This window comes from Cervus elaphus, chromosome 25 (genome assembly GCF_910594005.1).
Source record: "Cervus elaphus chromosome 25, mCerEla1.1, whole genome shotgun sequence".
Classification (NCBI taxonomy): domain Eukaryota; kingdom Metazoa; phylum Chordata; class Mammalia; order Artiodactyla; family Cervidae; genus Cervus; species Cervus elaphus.
Window position 1 is genome coordinate 41,091,572 of NC_057839.1, and position 20,913 is coordinate 41,112,484.

At 38.8% G+C, this 20,913-nt stretch overlaps 1 protein-coding gene across 2 annotated transcripts in view; it reads left to right on the forward strand.

The window, feature by feature from the left end:
• The window catches only part of PRLR (prolactin receptor), a 144,292-nt gene extending 134,196 nt beyond the window's left edge, over positions 1-10,096 (forward strand). The window contains exons 7-10 of one of the 2 annotated variants that reach the window (XM_043887317.1): positions 1,052-1,193; positions 2,608-2,707; positions 3,400-3,469; positions 4,227-10,096. In XM_043887317.1, coding sequence (XP_043743252.1) covers positions 1,052-1,193; positions 2,608-2,707; positions 3,400-3,469; positions 4,227-4,262 — 348 coding nt within the window. In that variant the 3' untranslated portion in view covers positions 4,263-10,096. The remainder of the gene's footprint in view (positions 1-1,051; positions 1,194-2,607; positions 2,708-3,399; positions 3,470-4,226) is intronic. The other variant, XM_043887316.1, reaches the window with a different exon arrangement.
• Positions 10,097-20,913: the final 10,817 nt, after the last annotated feature.

Consider the following 20,913-nt stretch of genomic DNA (forward strand, 5'->3'; position numbering starts at 1 on the left):
TTCCCAACCTAGGGATTGAACCCACATCTCCTGCATTGGCAGGCAGATTCTTTACCACTAAACCACCAGGGAAGCCCTAAAGACTTTATTATATGTCTCTTTTAAACAAGGAATATTTCCAAACATAGCCAAAATAATATGATCACATGTAGAAAATTAATTGAAATCCCTTAATATCATCTTTTGTAATTTTTTAATATCATTTAAATTAGTCCATATTTTAATTCCCCCAACTGCTTCAAAAATATTTCAGTAGCTAGTTTGTCTTAACCAGAATCCACTTCAGGATCACATACTGGCTGACTCATGTATCCCTTCAATCTCAACATGCTAAGGAGACAAGCCACTTATCTCAAAGAATGTCCCACCTTCTGCATCTGTCTGATTAGTTCTTTATAAGGTCATTTAGCCAATTTCTCTGTCCCCACATTTCCTGTAACCAGACATTAGATCTAAAGACTTGTTTGGATTCCAGTTGAACAATTTTTGGCAAGGAAATTTCAGAGGTGATGCTGTATGCTTCACATTGCATCATATCAGGAGAAAAAGCCATTCTGGTCAACCCACCATAAATGATGCTAAAACTGGGTGCTGGACTGGGGAGATCACATCCTGATCCCTTGATTGTAAAGTCATGTTTGATTTGTGCACAACTGCTTCAGTGTTCATAAATGCCCAGTTCTTTTTCACCTAGAGGCTTCATACCCATGAATAATCCTTGAGTCAATAATTTTATTAGGTTTAGAAAATAACAGATTTCCAATTTTGTTAAGTAGTCACCTTCCATAATGTAGAATTCAGAAGGTAAGGTGTAGGGAGTGGTATATTTGTCTTTCTGAAATAGTGTTCCAAATGGAGAGGTAGAAAACTTGTTGTTTTTTGTGTGAACAGTGTTTAACAGGAGGAAGGGGTGGGCTGAGAGGGTGAAATGGTGTGAACAGGATATAAAGTGTGATCATCTGGCCTGACTTCTCTGCTAGTTTATCACCTAAAGAAAAGTTTCTTCATAACACAAGTCAGAGTGACTTCTGTTTTCCTTGGCCCTCCCTAGATTCATTTTGCTGCGAAGCAGACTCAGCTTAAGATTTTCAGCTTATATCCAGGACAGAAATACCTTGTGCAGGTTCGCTGCAAGCCAGACCATGGATACTGGAGTGAGTGGAGCCCAGAGAGCTCTATCCAGATACCTAATGGTAAGTGTCTTGAAATTCCCCAAGGAAGAGGTGATTCTGACTGCAATCTGCCTTTGTATTATTGCTAAATATTTTTAAACAGAATGGGTTTAGTAAATTTGTATGTTGTAACTACTAACAGAGAAACTATTTTGAGGCTTAAGCAGAAGAATGAGTAGAGGTGGATTTATCATCTCTCCATTCAATACAGAGACATCTGGAAGTATAGCATCTTTCCCTGGGCCACTGTCAGTGAGGATCAGTTTCTATTAATAGGATAGGATACATCTGCAGACATGAGATGTCTCCGAGGGCTTGATGGTCACTTATTCTGCCCTCCACATCTGCCCAATCCCTGTCATTCAAGGTCATCACCTAGAATTGGCAAGGTGCTATCCCACCTGAAAGGCATGTACTGATTTTCAGTCCTTGATGACAATTACATGTTGATCTCATTCAAGGAACAGTATGTAGAAAAAGGCACCCAATTCTTCAAGTGCCATTAAACGTAGTGGCTGGTTTTCTACAAGGGAATGGTTCATCTTGCATTTCTAAAGTACTTTACACAGTCTTTACCTTGTTTGGTCCTTCCAACCATCTCAGGTATTCAGAGAGAATAGAATTGCCATTAGCAACAGAAAGAGAGGAAACTGAAGCTCAGTGGAGTTAGAAGTCTTGCCCAGAACCACATGGCAAAGCCTGACTCTTGTGACTACTGGCCTGACCAAAATATCAGGGCTTGCACTGGCATAGTGGATATAATGCTGAACTACAGGCCATAAGACTGTGTGTCCAGCCCTAGCTCTTACTAAATAAAAGCACAGGGTCTAGAAGCGGAAGGCCTGGGTTCAAATCCCAGACGGCAACTTTATGGCTACCTGCCTCTGAATACCCTGGAGAAGGAAATGGTAACCCACTCCAGTACTCTTGCCTGGAAAATTCCATGGACTGAGGAGCCTGGTAGGCTACAGTCCATGGGGTCACAGAGAGTCAGACACGACTGAGCAACTTCACAGACACACAGGCCTCTGAATCCACCACTCCTTGAGTCTCAGTTCCTCATCTTTACCTACAGCAATGTATGTAAAGAGTTTAACATCATATGGCTTTTACTAGGAACTTAATATAATGTTAGCTTATTGTTATTATTACTGTAACTGATCATGTCCTCATGGATTTCCTCTGTTAGTATCACATAAAATAATATTTTAAAGCACTTTGAAAATTTTAGAGTACTATAAAATATATGCTGCATATTAAAATTTAATAATATTGGGAAAAAAGTAAATCCATCATTAACGCTACTCTGTTTGGATTGCTGTTCAAATCAAAAAGGGTATAGAGGGGCAGGGGACTTATGTTCAAAAGTCTCATTTCTTTGTTTGTTTTAAACAATGCTGTATGTGATCAAAGCTTTCTGGCTGTTTGTTTTTAGACTTCCCAGTGAATGATACAACCGTGTGGATCTTTGTGGCCGTCCTTTCTGCTGTCATCTGTTTGATTATGGTCTGGGCAGTGGCTTTGAAGGGCTATAGGTACTTCACTCTACCCTCCTTTCAGGCATGGTTGTCAGGGATAATGGCCAAAAAAAGACAATATAGAAATGATGGAAGCCTACAGATAATTCAAGCACCTCTTTTTAGCCATTAGTGGCAGTGTGTTCACTATGAAAAAAGCTTTTATCAGTGCTAGCAAAAGTAGAATAGACTCATTTGAAGCTGATGTTCTTTCCATCAAATGGAGGCTGACAGTTGTGAAATAGTAAAAATCCGGCAAGAGCAGCAAACAACCCACTAGTCATTTCAGAATCAGTCAGAGTTAACTAGCCAGAGTTCATTTTAATGTTGGCCTTTATGGCTCAGATGGTGAAGAATCTGCCTGCTGTGCAGGAGACCCAGGTTCAGTCCCACGGTTGGGAAGATCCCCTGGAGAAGGGAGTGGCTACCCACTCCAGCAGTATTCTTACCTGGAGAATTCCACGAACACAAGAGCCTGGTGGGCTACAGTCCATGGGGTCACAAAGAGACACGACTCTTTCTCAAACACTTAACACTCTATAGTTATTCATTGTTGTCACTGCTGATCTAGTAGTTTCATGTCGCCTCAGAACTCCTAACTTCTACCTACCATAGTCCATGTAGCAGCCATTTGAAGATAAGGCTAATGTTTCAAAAATTACAAAGTGAAAATATGTACCATTTATCTTATCTCACGAATCATTTTATAGCATGATGACCTGCATCCTCCCACCAGTTCCAGGGCCCAAAATAAAAGGATTTGATATTCATCTGCTGGAGGTAAGTGCTAAGGTGGAGACTGTATTGTGACTTGCTGCTGTGTAATTGTCATCTTTACGCATGTACACACCATCCCCATCAGTGCAGTCTGGCTAGCTTGGCCATCCATGGCTGGTTGTCCCTCCCCTTCAGCAGGGGTGTTCACAGAAAGATGTGAGAGGCATGAGGGTAATTACTGTCAGGAAGTGTCAGAGGGCAATCAAAGAAAGCCAAAAAAACATCAGCACACATAGGAATGCTTGTTAGGTTTATCAGATCTGTTCATAAGCCCTGCCATAAACATTTTATACAAATAATCAGTTGAGAAAGTGGGTGAATATTTGATGAATACAAAAGAGTGACCTTCCACCAGCCCCTCCTCCATCAGACTTTGGTGTAAGCTCTCACTTGAGTGTTCTCTACATAAGGCCATAGTAACAGAATATCTTACTGCAATTTTTGCTCAGTTTGAGTGCTCAGCTAACACTGGCTCAGTACAGGGGAGCTGGTATTTGCCAGAGCCCATTTAGACAGATTCAAGTGGGAATTAAATTTAAGTGTTTCAAATGAAAAGAGGGGTTAGAACATTTTACATTTCTCTGCAGGTGAAGTACATATTAATAGTTTCCATTTGACCCTCAGCTTAACATGGAGGTATATAAAAGCAGTTACCTACTCATTATGTCACTTGACATCAGCCACTGTGAGGCCAAAAGCACAAAATTGTGAAAAGTCAGCCCCAGGGAATTTGTTCTGATGGCATTCACTTTGATTGCAGATATCACAGCCTTCTCGCCTTGTGTCTATGTTTTAATAGAAGGGCAAGTCCGAAGAACTTCTGAGAGCTCTGGAAAGCCAAGACTTCCCTCCCACTTCCGACTGCGAGGACTTGCTGATGGAGTTCATAGAGGTGGATGACAGTGAAGACCAGCAGCTGATGCCACGCCCCTCCAAAGAACACATGGAGCAAGGCGTGAAGCCCATGCACATGGATCCTGACAGTGACTCTGGCCGGGGCAGCTGTGACAGCCCTTCGCTCTTTTCTGAAAAATGTGATGAACCTCAGGCCCATCCCTTCAAGTTCTATACTCCTGAGGGCCCTGAGAAACTGGAGAATCCCGAAACAAACCTTACATGTCTCCAGGCCCCTCAGAGCACGAGCAGGGAAGACAAAATCCCCTATTTTCATGCTAACGGACCCAAATCTTCCACATGGCCTTTCCCGCAGCCACCCAGCCTGCACAACCCCAGATATTCTTACCACAACATTGCTGACGTGTGTGAGCTGGCCCTGGGCATGGCAGATACCACAGCCACTTTGCTGGACCAAACAGACCAACATGCTTTAAAGCCCTCGAAAACCATTGAGACTGGTGGGGAAGGAAAGGCAGCCAAGCAGAGGGAGTCAGAAGGCTGCAGTTCCAAGCCTGACCAAGACACGGCGTGGCCACTGCCCCAAGACAAAACCCCCTTGATCTCTGCTAAACCCTTGGAATATGTGGAGATCCACAAGGTCAGCCAAGATGGAGTGCTGGCTCTGTTCCCAAAACAAAACGAGAAGGTCGGCGCCCCTGAAACCAGCAAGGAGTACTCGAAGGTGTCCCGGGTGACGGATAGCAACATCCTGGTGTTGGTGCCGGATACTCAAGTGCAAAACCTGACTCTGTTAGAAGAACCAGCCAAGGAGGCCCCGCCAGCCCTGCCATAGAATCCAGCCGAGGCTGACCTGGCTGTCTCCCCTGCAACCCCAGGCAACTGCAAACTCCAGTTGGGTTGGGGACTGGGTCCCACAGGTTTTATGCACTCTTGCAGTGAGAGTTATGGAAGGATGGGTTGAACTGTGATTTTCCTTCAGGGAACACTACAGAGTACGTGAAATGCACTCTCGCAGAGAGGGCTCAAGAGCAGGGTTAGAATGACACTACCCAACTCCCAGTTCACTCTTCATTCTCTGTATTTCCAACCAGTTGCCTCTTTTTCCAACAGCTGATTCCAGAACAAATCGTTCCATCTTGTGTGATTTGTAGATTTACTTTTTACTATTACTTATCAGATTATATGTTCAATGATATAGAAGCACATTGCCTAGTATTCTTGAGAGACAGTGCCAACAGGTATATTCTCTGGAAAAGGCCTTCATGGTTTTGTATGTGACAGAGGGGTATAAGTCAGTCAAAATTGTTTACCATGGGAAGATGGTAGATAGGAGAGAAATGCCATGAAAACCACTCTTGAAGACCAATTGCTTAATCTTTGCACTCCTCTTTCATTTTATTAGGATTAACCAAATACAATGCACTTAAAAAGTTTCATTCTAGAACACCTGACAAATTGTTTACATCCGTTCCTATTACCTTAATGACACATTGCCAATATGCAAGTAAACAGGATGCCTCCAGTTTTTTCTTAAAATCGTTTGAATTTATTAAGCATGGATTTTACCCCTAAATTGTATATCATTCTGAAACTTCTAGAGAATAGGGTTTTAGAAAGTGAAATTTTCTTACACAGGAGGCAAATGAGTTTCATGTGGTGAATCCTTCTAAAATGTTTTCCTCTTTTATTTCAGCATGATAGATAATTTATTACACACCCTAGTCTTCTGTTAGTGAAAAAAAAAGTCCCAAAAGACTAACTTTAATTTAAAATATAATCATAGCAGGATGCTAACAGAAGTACTGCCTTACTGTATATACAAATTCTACTTTAATATAAACCCATAAATTTAACAATGTATTTTTGAAGACTATTTTTCTATCACTTAAGTAAAATAAAAGACTATTTTCTATCTTCCCAGTACAGCCTGTTTACGTATTCAGCGGGTACAGTATTTTCTGCCATGAGGTTATAATGAGTATTTTCAGTACACGGTGATATATGTAGTCCCTGTTTGTGGAATAAAATGCCATACCAAGCCAAAGCCCATTGAGGAATAGGAAGTGGATGACAAAATTCGATTTCCAACATAGTGTAGTATAGTTTTTCTGATTCTTTTTATCTCCAGGATACTTTAAACAGCAATCAAGAAACTAGAGTTTTAGGACTCTCCACAGACTGAAAATTACTTCTCTTGTAATTTAGGGCCACTCTGGGGGTTCTGCTCTTCTCTGGGTGAAAATTTTCACTTCTCTGTGAAATTTTCACTTCTCTGGGTAAAAATTCATAAAGATGAAATTTTCACTTCTCTGGGTGAAAATTTATAAAGATGAAAAAGGAGAGTGGGAACACCTAACATACTGCCTTAGAGAGAGAGTTCTGGTTTTGTTTTTCTGAGCAATCTTGGGCAAATCCATTGGTGTGTTTACTTCTTAAGCTGGAACACAAAGAATCTGAGCTCCCTCTGTGAGTTAGATATTCCAGCCCAGTAAGTCCATCTTGACAGGAACAGGACTCCAAGGTTGGCTGATGTGTGAAAGTGAACACACTGCCAGAGCTCCCAGAAATGCAAAAGTAACATATCTGAGGCTCTATTATCCCAATACACACACAACCGGTTAAGAGTGAGGGAGCCGTTGGGGAAGATTGTCCAAGTTTATTAGCCCCCTAGATCCTTGCTACTCAAAATAAGGTCTGAGGACCAGCCATACCCGCAAGTATGGGCGCTGCTTGGAAATGCAGAATCTCTGCCCTCGCCACCCCCACCCACCAGAATCTGCATTTTGCTAAGATCCCCAGATGATTCAAGTACACAGTGAAGTTTGAGAAGCATTGCCCTAGCAGATCATTTCCACTAAAGCTGATTTTAGTGCCTGGAGCAGTTCTTTCCTGGAAAGTACAGGTCGAGTCTGTTTGACTTGCAGTGAACAGTACTGTCATAAAAAGGTATCATTTTAAAAAATCTGTTAGTGGTTTGGTATTCACATAATGGAAGAGAATGATCTGCAAAAGCACATACAACTTCTAAGAGGGTCAGGGAATATATCCCACCTTGAGAAGCATTGACCAAAGACTTGGACCTTCAAAGCCAGCACAGACCAAATCTTTCTCAATATAGTCCCGTCTCCTCCAAGATGCCTATGAACCGCTCTGATAGTATGAAATTCTGATAGAATTCAAAAATAGTCTTTTGATGTATAATTTGGCATATATGGAAAAAACTGTCATGGCTGAAGACTCAAACTAAATTCTTTAAAAAAACACCAGTTAGTAAGTAGATTACTGTCAATCATTAAGTAAAGCCAAGGCTATAATTCTCGGTCACTTAGCACTCTTTAATGAATTGCGTTTTGTTTTTTTTTTTTTCCCATGGTCTAGCCTATTTTCTATCAAGGAGTCCTCTAGTTGAGTGGAAGTGTGCAGATTAAGAGTCAGGAGACCCAGCTTCTAGTGCTAATTATGTTAGCTTAGCTCAACTCTCTTCTCTGGATCTCAGTTTGCTCTGAATGAAATGCTAGGCCAAATAATCTATAATGTCCTTTTAAACTGTGAATCCTTAATTCCATGATTCACTCAATAGTGTCCAGCAAAGATGATTAACCAATGCCTTGTATCATAATTAAGCTTACAAATAATTGCCCTTTATCATAGACACATGTCCTCTTCAGTGATGTGTCCATTTTGTTTCACTTTTTTTCTTTTTTTTTTTTAGTTGGAGGACAGTTGCTCTATAATATTGTGTTGGCCTCTGCCACACATCAACACGAATCAGCCACAGGTTTAAATCATCAATGCCAACTAATCCTAACATATTGTACATGCATTTTACAAATTACGTAGGTATAGAATCATAGTCTAAGATGATGTGCAAATATGTGTGTAGAGAGAAGCAGAGATTTTTTAAAAAGATATTGAAAGAGGCTCTGACTTTTAGGGACAAAATGCTTTTCTTATACTAGGCTGCTGATTCTGGTTTGCGCTTTTTTTGTTGTTGTTGTTTTCGTCTTCTTATGGATTATGAACCACCATTGCACAGTTGGTGTTAAAAGCCTCAAGCTCTGATTTATAAAACGTCATATTTTTATAAGTAAACACTTCAAGCTACAAAGCACATGGAAATAGGATAGCCAGTGGGTGATTTATGGAAGCTTATAACTCAAACTGCAAAATCTTCTCTAGTCAGTTCTAGCAAATGGGTACAAGGCACCTCAGATGAGCACAAATAATCAGTCACGTCGCTGAAATGTAACTGACTCTCCATTCTCCTAAGTGCCTGAGGCCAATCCCAGCTGGTTTGGTCCAAAGTTGGTCAATCCCTTACCATCTATACAAGATGAAGGAGTTTAACTCTGTCCTGTAGTGACCCAATTGAAAGAGAGAATCTGATGAGCAAGCAGAGGCACCTGAGCTCCAGCGTGCAGCTTAGCTGGTGAAGGTCTGTCCCCCAACTTTCTCCAGGCTGCCTGCCACTGCCCATCACTTGCAGAAAGATGTGATCCAGCCAGTCATAATTTTATTATCTCTTTAGATATGAAAGAATCAGATTTGTACACATTTTACAAAGTGCCTTTTTTTTTTTTGACGTTTTCTTTTCACAAGAAAAGTGTATTGATTAGACAGTAAATTTTACATTTTAAGTAAATGAATGAAAAAGCCAGAAAGGGAATCATTAAATGGTCTAAGGTCCAATCAGCAACCATTGAGTAGATTTTAATTTATTGTTTAATTGAATTAACACACAGCTGATGTGAATAGTGTAACTTATTTTGATAAGAAATTGACTCTGGCTAAGATTTTGGAATAAGTCTGCACCCTGTTACTTGAGACCCTCAATTTAAAAACACATTGATGCACTTTTAAATGGCTTTGAATTGCATACCAGGGCCTGAAAAGGGCAATGGTGTACCATGGAACTTGGCACACGTGCAGAAAGACATAAAAGCCTCCGGATTATGGTCCGCAGGATTGCTGATGTAGATTTGTCATTGATGAAAGCCTCTAGTGAACCAATTTGTTTTTCTGCCTTTTCAGCCCATGCATCATTAATGTAGTCACTAGGGTAGTGGGCTGAGCACTCAATTTCTGGTTGCCAGTAAACAGGCTGTGTGATCTTAGCAAGTCCTTTAAAAGCTAATCACTAGTTCCCTCATCTGTTAAATGAGTGGTTTGACCTAAGATGTTTCTAAGACCTCTTCCGGCTCTAACAGTCTTTGATGCACATGATCTGAGTAAAATCCAGGGTTTCAGTAAATGACCCAGGGACAGTTCAGGGAAATACTGCTGATGATCCCTTAGCCTCAAGCAGTGGACAGTGTGGCTTTAACAATGCTGAAGAGAAAAACAGGTCTACTCCTGCAAGTCCCGTCGATTTCATTTAACATCCTTTGCTCCTCTTCTTAGCTGTCCACCTTGTAGGCTTTTAATGCTCTCACTTAGGGCCTCCATTTCTCCTGAGAGTTCATTATGTACAGTAGCAACCGTAGGAGTTTCAAGAAACTAAATTATTCATAAATAATGACTTTGGCCTGAGTCAAACATTAAATTGGCCATATAGATATCAAGGCCCAAGTTGAAGGTCACAACTTACCTTATTTATGGAGCCACAGGCTTAGAGATTCTAGCTCAATTTCATCCATTAATTCATTTGTTCAAAGGCCATTAATAAATCCAAGCTACAATGAAGACTCTGTTGTGGAGGTCTTTTTTTTTTTGGTTTTATTTTTATTTTCATACACACACACACACACACACACACACACACATTTTCTTTATCCATTCATCCATTTTTAAAAAAAATTTTTTATATATTGTAGTGGTTTTTGCCATACATTGACATGAATCAGTCATGGATTTACATGTTCCCCTTCCCGATCCCCATTCCCGCCTCCCTCTCCATCCCATCCCTCTGGGTCTTCCCAGTGCACCAGCCCTGAGCACTTGTCTCATGCATCCAACCTGGGCTGGTGATCTGTTTCACCCTTGTTAGTATACTTGTTTCAATGCTATTCTCTCAGATCATCCCACCCTCGCCTTCTCTCACAGAGTCTAAAAGTCTGTTCTGTATATCTGTGTCTCTTTTTCTGTTTTGAATATAGGGTTATTGTTACCATCTTTTTAAATTCCATATATATGCATTAGTATACTGTATTGGTCTTTATCTTTTTGGCTTACTTCACTCTGTATGATGGGCTCCAGTTTCATCCATCTCATTAGAACTGATTCAAATGAATTCTTTTTAATGGCTGAGTAATATTCCATGGTGTATATGTATCACAGCTTCCTTATCCATTCATCTGCTGATGGGCATCTAGGTTGCTTCCATGTCCTGGCTATTATAAACAGTGCTGCGATGAACATTGGGGTGCACGTGTCTCTTTCAGATAAAGTCCTCTATTGCTCCTCTATTACTCCTTAATTTTCATTTTCATTCTCATATATTTTTACTATTTTTTTAATTAAAAATTTTTTTCTTTTTTTTCCTTTCTTTTATTTTCTTTTAAAGTCCTCTATTACTCCTTAATTTTCATTTTCATTTCACTATAACCTTGCAAAAAAAAAGACCTTATTTTTAAAGCAAAGTTCATATATATTTCTTAAATTTTTTGTGTTTTTGTTGTGGAGGTCTTAAGCAGAAACTTAAAAATGCAAAATGATTGCTCGAGAGTTTATAACCTAACCAGAAATTCTATTTATAGGTATAACCTGGACTTATTTCATGACCAGTGTACATATCATCTGAAAATCAAATAGTTCTCTCCCTAGATTTGTGTATTTCAAGGGTGATTTTGGCTCTGAGACCTTCACATGGTTACCTATTTCAGTAAAAGGAAACAGATAGAAAAATAGAGTGTGGGGGACTTTCCTGGTGGTCCAGTGGCTGGGAATCAGCACTTCCAAAGCAGGGGGCCTGGGTTCCACCCCTGGTCAGGGAACTAAGATCCCACACGCCACAGGGCAGCTAAGCCGTATGCCACTTGGAAATCCTGCATGCCACAGCTAAGACCTGGCACAGCCAAATAAATAAAATATTTTTTAAAAAGAAAGAAAAATAAGATGTTTCTAAATGTCTGGGCATCTCAGGATTACATAGAATGCCAAAAGTAACCTGCTAAACTTGGATTTTTTTGGACATAGTGACTCTATTCAGTGTTCTGAGTTTATGGCTAAGAGATATACATATGCCCATGACTGTTTTGTCCACATTGATTCCTTTGATTTACGCTCCAATTTCATGTCAGGAAGCACTGAGATGAGTAAAGTGGGAAAACATACTCTGTTTATGTGGTTGTGGTCAATGAAAAGAGAGACCTTTAACCACAGTCTGGTACTTAACTTTTTACCTGCTGCTGATAAAAAGAAAAAAACAACTCCAAAAACTTTAGCTACTTAAGTAGTAATATAAAAACCAGTAGTTTCATATTATGGTCAAATCACACTTCACCTGGATACATTTCAAAATCTAATCTGAGTTTTTCCATGCAAATTTCATGTATCCTAAGGAGGTGGGGAAATCTTGTTATATTACCGGAAATTGAAAAATTGTATGGCAAATAGTCTCTTGAACAACAATTTGTTTTATGAAATTCCTGATAAAATGATTTTGAAGTTTTAAAAGTAACCACTTCCCTTCTTATCCTAATGTCCTTCCTTCAAAGCTGCTTATTGTTTAGAAATGATACCACATCTCCCACTTTGACTATTTTCAGTGGCATAGCTGTGCATTTGCCATGTGATAATCCTGACTTTTAACTGTTATATGATTTTATACTATGTTGCTTTATGTGGTTCAAAAACTGTATGACACATTGAGATATATAATCCTATTGTGAAACTCACTGTGTACTACAAAGAAAAATAATTATTTCATGAGTTAGAATCTATCCATATATATTTCAATGTGATTGTTTCTATATCTGGAAAACAAGACTGAAAAAAAAATGTAATCATATCTTTCTGTTGAAACCATGAATGTGCTAATTTTTTGTCTTAATCTTTGTTTAGAAGTAGTATGAGTTGCCATTGTACAGCTAATCTGGGGTAAGTGTTTAAGGTACAATCCAACAATTGTTTAAAAGTCAAGTCAACCCCTCGACTTTGCTACATGTGACCTTTGATACTTCTGGGGCGTTTTTTGCATAATGAGGCTTGCTTTCCTGCTTGATAAGTCATTTCAAACAATTTTCATGTCTCATGCAGAAACCAAAGCAACCTAGAACCGGCTGTTAGGGATCTGTGTCTTCTGTAAAGCCATATTGAAGTGAAGGCTACGGGATAGCCAAAGGTTCCATATTTTCAAAGCTACCACTACCTCTGCTTTTTCTCTTTTCCTAAAAAAATGCCAAACAAAATTCTTCAACATCGCATAGGAAATTAGAAGTGATTGTTACAAGTTGCTGGGGTCTTGTTTTGTTTTTTACATGAAGATAAGTTCAGTTCAGTTCAGTCGCTCAGTCGTCTCCGACTCTTTGCGACCCCATGAATCGCAGCACCCCAGGCCTCCCTGTCCATCACCTACTCTTGGAGATTACCCAAACTCATGTCCATCAAGTCGGTGATGCCATCCATCCATCTCATCCTCTGTCGTCCCCTTCTCCTCCTGCCCCCAATCCCTCCCAGCATCAGAGTCTTTTCCAATGAGTCAACTCTTCGCATGAGGTGGCCAAAGTATTGGAGTTTCAGCTTCAGCATCAGTCCTTCCAGTGAATACCCAGGACTGATCTCCTTTAGGATGGACTGGTTGGATCTCCTTGCAGTCCAAGGGAGTAAGCATCTTTTAACTTCATGGCTGCAATCACCATCTGCAGTGATTCTGGAGCCCAAAAAATAAAGTCTGAAACTGTTTCCACTGTTTCCCCATCTATTTGCCGTGAAGTGATGGGACCAGATGCCATGATCTTAGTTTTCTGAATGTTGAGCTTTAAGCCAGCTTTTTCACTCTCCTCTTTCACTTTCAAGAGGCTTTTTAGTTCCTCTTCACTTTCTGCCATAAGGGGGGTGTCATCTGCATATCTGAGGTTATTGATATTTCTCCTGGCAATCTTGATTCCAGCTTGTGCTTCTTCCAGCCCACCGTTTCTCATGACGTACTCTACATAGAAGTTAAATAAGCAGGGTGACAATATACAGCCTTGACTTACTCCTTTTCCTATTTGGAACCAGTCTGTTGTTCCATGTCCAGTCCTAACTGTTGCTTCCTGACCTGCATATAGGTTTCTCAAGAGGCAGGTCAGGTGGTCTGGTATTCCTATCTTTTTCAGAATTTTCCACAGTTTATTGTGATCCACACAGTCAAAGACTTTGGCATAGTCAATAAAGCAGAAATAGATGTTTTTCTGGAACTCTCTTGCTTTTTCAATGATACATCAGATGTTGGCAATTTGATCTCTGGTTCCTCTGCCTTTTCTAAAACTAGTTTGAACATCTGGAAGCTCAGGGTTCACATATTGCTGAAGCCTGGTTTGGAGAATTTTGAGCATTACTTTAATGGCATGTGAGATGAGTGCAATTGTGCAGTAGTTTGAGCATTCTTTGGCATTGCATTTCTTTGGGATTGGAATGAAAACTGATCTTTTCCAGTCCTGTGGCCACTCCTGGGTTTTCCAAATTTGCTGGCATATTGAGTACAGCACTTTCACAGCATCATCTTTCAGGGTTTGAAATAGTTCAACTGGAATTCCATCACCTCCACTAGCTTTGTTCATAGTGATGCTTTCTAAGGCCCACTTGACTTCACATTCCAGGATGTCTGGCTCTAGGTGAGTGATCACACCATCGTGATTATCTGGGTCATGAAGATCTTTTTTGTACAATTCTACTCCTAAATTCATTAGTTTGTAAGTTTATGCTAGGTTTTCTCAATAACCATTTTTACATTTTATAAAAACTGACTGATGAATAAGGGCCAGAAAGAATACATAGTAAGTCACCAGGTGAAAAGCCAGCAAAATTATAGATGCAGATTTTTCCCTAACCAGGAGTCACCACAACATGGTTACTCAAAGCCATGAGGGGGATATTTCTCACAATCTGATTTCCCTAAAGCCCCTAGAAATAAATCTTTTCCTTATTTGATTTTAACCATCAAAGATACTATGGTATGGGAAAAATCAGGCATATATCAGAAATAGCCTTGTTTTGATTTTTTTATCTACATGAACTAATTACAATGTCTATTTTTTTTAGTCTTAAAAAATTATAGAAGACTGTAGTCATCTGATTTATCTTGCATCTTTAGTTCCGTAAATCTTTAGTTATTGCACATTGTGCTTTCTGTTGCCCATGGATTTATTAATTTGTCTCCTTCCATTTGAGAGGACACCATGGATAGCTAAATCCATATCAAGAGTATGGGAGATGCTGCTAACTGCTATTACCAGAACATCTTCATTTTTTACTCCATGCCACAAACAATGCTTGCCAAACAAAATCATCCCAGTATAATATTATCATTATATTTCTACTCATGTTATTGAAAATACCCAGCTCAGTGCCTGGCTCAATAAATGTTTATTCTCCTTGCTTCCCCTTCCTCTATTTATTTTTATTTGATATGTAAATGAAAAAAATAACACGTGCCCGGCTGAAACAATTTTCTTGATGGATTCTTGCTGCAAAAGGATCTGTAATCCAGAAACTAGTTATATAAATTAGACCAAAACAATTTTCCTCCTTTCTCTTTACCCTTCTGTATGATTGCAAAGTATAATTTCCCTCCTTTATCCCCATCCCTCACACAAGAAGCTGCTAAAAATAAAAATAAAATGAGATGGAACCAAGAACCCAGGGATAGATCAGAAAAGCTCATTTAAGTATTATAAAATAAAGGAAAAATCAAGCCATTTGAAAAATGGAATGCTTTTGAACAGTATGATTCATCAATATTACTAACAACATCTCTTCTGACCAAATTCATTGGATTAAGTGTAAAATGCCAATCTTTTAATGGATCCAGATCTAGAAATCTTTACCTACTGCTTATGCTTGTGTTGCAGAATTATGGGATGGTGTGGGGTTTGCTTTACAAATTCTTCTCTGACTCCTAGATTCTCTAATGCCATGTCTTACCAGGGAACAAGATATTTCTTACATGAGTATCATTCCCTAAAACTTGGCTTCTGTCAAAGACTGACTCCCCCATGCTTACATTGGTGCCATCTGCCTTTAATTATTGGACACACGTTTACTTTGAAGCTGGAAAAATTGGAGTGTCAGTCACCAGACATAGTGTTCATATAATAATGATGAGTTGGAGAAGTACTGTGTAGCTAATTTTCCAAAATGACATGCTTTCCTAAAAGGAAACAGAAATTATATGTTGCCACATCTTTCCAGAACCATATCTGAAACCTTAACCCCACCAAACTCTACAACTGACTAATCAACTTTTACACATTCTAAATCTCCTCTATTTTGAGGCACTGCGAGATATAATACCTATTTAGCAGGAATCTTGATGTCTTGGAGTTGGAAGATAGGGCAGGACTATAGGAAATGCGGGCTTCCCTGGTAGCTCAGCTGGTAAAGAATCTTTGCAATGCAGGAGACCCCAGTTCAATTCCTGGGTCAGGAAGATCCCCTGGAGAAGGGATAGGCTACCCACTCTAGTATTCTTGGGCTTCCCTGGTAACTCAGACAATAAACAATCTGCCTGCAATATGGGAGACCTGGGTTCAACCCCTCGGTTTGAAAGATCCCCTGAAGGAGGGCATGGCAATCCTCTCCAGTATTCTGGCCTGGAGAATCCCCATAGACAGAGGAGCTCGGCAGGCTACAGTCCATGGGGTCGCAAAGAGTCGGACATGACTGAACGACTAAGCACAGCACAGCACATAGGAGATGGGGTTATTGAAAAACCTCCAACAGGACCTTAGCCGTTAGGGAAGCAGATTGTCACAGTTTCATCCTTCTGAAGAGTACAGATGAGATTAAACCCATTCTTGATATTGTAAAGCGTAATCTACTTTGGAGGTCTTGACACTTAAATTGGAATTCTTTTGCCCATAACCTCACCTACTCCTGCTACCTATACAAGTCTTAAGCAATTTTGTCTTATGATCAGGTTCACACTAAAACTTATACTTACCAATGAACTTGAAACACAGGTACTTTTATGAATGTGATAAAATATTTTTTAAGTAAATCTAGAGGATGTTAGTCAAATACCACTTAGGTTGTCAGTTGGGGGAACACTGGTATAAGCTAAGGGAGCTCAGGAATTTTTATTACTGTATTTATAAATGTGTTTGAAAGAATTTGTAAATGTCACAGGTACATTTTTAAGGTGATACACATTTGCTCCATAAATTATTAAAAATTATTAAATGAGTTTCAATGACATTTGGCAGTAGTTTTGCTTCAAGTGATCAATACTGATATTGTTACTGAACTATGTAATCTCATGATACATTTTTCAATACTTTTTCAGAGCAACTGCTTTTGCAATGGTAGCAATGCTTAATTTAAATTGAATCAATAAATTTCTTCCTAAGCAATGATTTTTGGAGGGTCTTTTACTATGTATGTGAAACATATTTAATGAATAATGTTAAGTTTGGGAGGTTTTTTCTTTGTTTCAAAAAACTTTATTAAGACATATTTTTTAAAAAAAGGAAAAGTAACAGCAATCTAAGCCTCTCTGGAAATAAAAAACGCAGACACATGGTAAAATATTTGGCTTAGAACACTCATCCAAGGCTTTTTTTCCAGGCATGCATTCTTGAGCTCCTCTTTCAACATATTCCCTGATTTTATTTTCCTATTAATTCTAAATCAAAACTGACGTCTTGCTTCCAACCCAGCTAAATTCTACATCTTCTCTTTCCACTGCCCTCAAGTTCCCCCAGTCTTTAGCCATTTGCCAGACTCAAGCTTTAAAAATGCAAACATGTTTGGAAGCACTCAGAAATTCCTTGGGCCTTCTGGGAACAACCGAGACCAATGAAGATGAAGGGTTCCAAATCAAATAAACCAGCTCTCCCAAGTGAGGCTTAAGCCACAAACCTCAGTGCCAGTGATACACATTTTCTTTTGTTTGCTTCTTTCTATCCCGTGTCTTCACTTAAAACTCCAGCTGCGATTGACTCTTCCATTTATAATCTTTTGTCTTTTGCACCAAATATGCCATACACATGAAAATTATAGAGGATGATATAACAAAGATCTCCACTTACCAACACCCAAATTTCACAAATATTACCTCTTTACCAGACATTTTCTTTTTAATAAATGAAATACAATGGATGCAGAAAAGGACATCCCTCAATGACCAAATTCTCTATCTTCCTTCTTCATTGGTAACCATAATCCTGCAGTTGTATATCCTTTCTGGCCATTTAAAAAATGCCTTTACTTCATACATATGTATCTATAAACAACATGTACAGTTATTCTGGCATTTATTAATTTTACATAAATAATAACATATATCATGTACCTTGATTTTTTTCATTCAGCATTGGGTTATGGAGATCCAAATAGATTCAACTGATTGGTTCTTTCTTCCTACTTTTTATTTTATATTAGAGTGTGGATGATTAAAAATATTATGATAGTTTCAGGCAGACACCAAAGGGACTCAGCCATACAAATACATGAATGCATTCTCCCCCAAACTCCCCTCCAATCCAGGCTGCCACATAACATTGAGCAAAGTTTCCTGTGCTATACAGTAGGACCTTGTTGGTTATCCATTTTAAGTATAGCAGTGTGTACACGTTTTAAGTATAACAATGTTCCCAAACTCCGTAATTATCCCCTCCCTTCATTCTTCCCCCCTGGCAACCATAGATTTGCTCTCTAAGTCTATGAGTCTCTTTCTGTTTTGTAAGTAAGCTCATTTGTATCATTTCTTTTAGATTCTCCTCTGTCTGACTTACTTCACTCAGTTCTCTCTGCTGCATGCAGCTGTGTACATATGTAAAATTTATTTGTTAATCCCTGTGTTGATCAACTTTCCATTTCCACTACTATACATGACTTGTAATGAACATTCTTACACGTCTCATATTTAAGTATTTTCAAGACTTTCTCCAGGATGTATGTCCAGAGGTAAATTACTGGATCATATGAGACACATATCTTAATATTTTCTCAGTATCTATAAATTTCTTTCCAAAGCAGTTTTACCAATGTCTACCCCAGTCAGCAGTGTAGGAATTCCCTCCTTAATGATTACCTAGTATTGTCAGATATCTAATTTTTGACAATTTGATGATCATAAAGTAATTCATTATTGTTGTTTTCATTTTCATTGTCCTAATGAATCCATTCTGGATCTGAATAACTCAACCCTGATTTGCTTGTATGCTATCTTTGTCATCTTCTGAGTCTCTACATAAGCTTTAAGTCCTACATCTGGGTGTCTCCTCCAGTCCAGTGGTCTGCTTATCTATTCCTGCCCTAGTGTCCCCCTGTTACAGCCTAGTTTTATGCAGCCTTTTTACTCAGTAAATTAACCTACACCTCCCTATCTCCTTCAAAATTATTCTGGCAATTCTGGGACATTTATTTATCATATGAATCTTAAGCTTATCAACTTTCCAAAACACTTCCGTTAGGAATTAAATTATTGTTAATAAAATTTATGTGTTCTTGGAGAAGTCACATCTTTATAACACTGTGTCTTCTTAATCATGATCATGGTATATCACTTCATTTACTTTTGTATTTAATAAAGCTTTACACTATTCTTCATTAACATCTACATGTGTTTTACTATATTCATTCCTAAGCACCATAATACTTTTGTTGCTTTTGTAAATGGTATCTTTTTAAAGCTAATCTTATTCTAAGTGTTTATTGCTTATATATAGAAACCACTGAATTTTTATATTGATCCTATATCCTGAAACCTTATTGAACTCCAAGTAATAATTCTTTCAATTTGTAGGTTTTCTTGGATTTTCCATGTTTACAACTATATCATCAGAATGTAACAACTGTGTTTTCTTCTTTCCTGATCCTTAAAAATTGTATTTCTTTTTCCTAACCTGTTTCTTAGGGTTGGATTCCCAGTACAGAAATGAATAGAAAGAGAAGAGTGGACATTCCTTCTTGATTCAGACATTAAAGAAAGTGCTACTAAAAGTTCACCATTAAGTGCAATTCCTGCCCATTTTTGCAGATACTCTTGGCTATGTTAAGGAAACTCCTTTCTATTCCTTGTTTGCTAATAATATTTTTTCTATTTTAAATTGCTGCTGAAGGCTCTCAGATTTTTTTCTACATAAGGCTTCCGTGGTGGAAGCTTTAGCTGGTAAAGAATCCTCCTGCAATGCAGGAGACCTGGGTTCAATCCCTGGGTAGGGAAGATCCCTTGGAGGAGGGAATGGCTACCCACTCCAGTATTCTAGCCTGGAGAATTCCATTAATTGTATGGGGTCTCAAAGAGTCGGACACAACTGAGCGACTTTCACTTCACGTTATTTCACTGATAAAACTGTCTTTTCTCTGTTAGTTAATATGCAAATTATTTTAGAGAATTTATTTAGAGAAAACACTTCAATGTTAAATTACCCTCACATTCTTGGAGTGAATTCTACTTGGTCATGATGCATTTTTTGCAAACTTTGCTGCCTCAGTTTGCTAACATTTTATTTAAGAATTTTGCATTTATGAGAGTCATCTTCTGTGCTGCTTAAGATATAATTTTCTGAGGTATTTAGTAAATAAGTTAAAATCTTGTAGGATTATGGAAATTCTTCTTTCCCCTTGTAATTCTGTCATTTTTTGCTTTATATATTTGGAGGCCATATTATTAGGTATATAAACATTCAGATATTCAGTCTTCCTAACAAATTATACCTTTCATCCTCCTCTTAACACTCCCTCAATTAAGCGGTCTGTCAGCCATTCGACCATACGCATTGTTGAACATGATGGGCCTTGTGTGCCAAGCACAGTGCTAGGATTTAGGAAGCATTAGAAACGTCTCTCATAATCTCTGATTATGATCCTGGGGATCATAATCCAGTGGGGAGGCTGAGGTAAGTATTGTGTCCCCTAGTCTTACCAGACTGACTTTAAAAATATTAACTCTAGTAATTCCAGATGAGCCTTATTCAAAGAGTTCATCCTAATAATTAAATTAAAGGACTTTGCACCTTTTTTCAAGAAAATCCGTGCTGCCTGAAACTCTAAGGGTTACTGTGTCTGAGCCTCATTTCCATGCAGTTCTTCTCCCCAACACACCTGCCAACTCTGCCCCTCCGTCTCAACACCTGCATACACCCTCATTCAGACTCCATTCACTGTGAACGGAATACCTGTCATTGGAGGTTTCATGTAAATTGGGTTTTTTCCGAAATTCTTCCAAAACGTTTCCCTTTCCTTCAATCTGGCACTCCTAAATGAGGAGAGGGAAAGGATCACTTTGGAAAAGCTGTTATCTTACAGACCCTGCTGTTACTGGCAGAAGAACTGGGGTCAAAGAGCAACGTTCACTCAAGATTTAACTGATAAATCATTAGTAAACCTGTGTGCAAATAAAAAACCCCTATAATTATTAACATGACAACAGAATTTCCATGTTTCCTCATTTCTCAATTATCTTTTTCAAGAAGAAATTCCAATATTTTCCTAACTGATGAAAT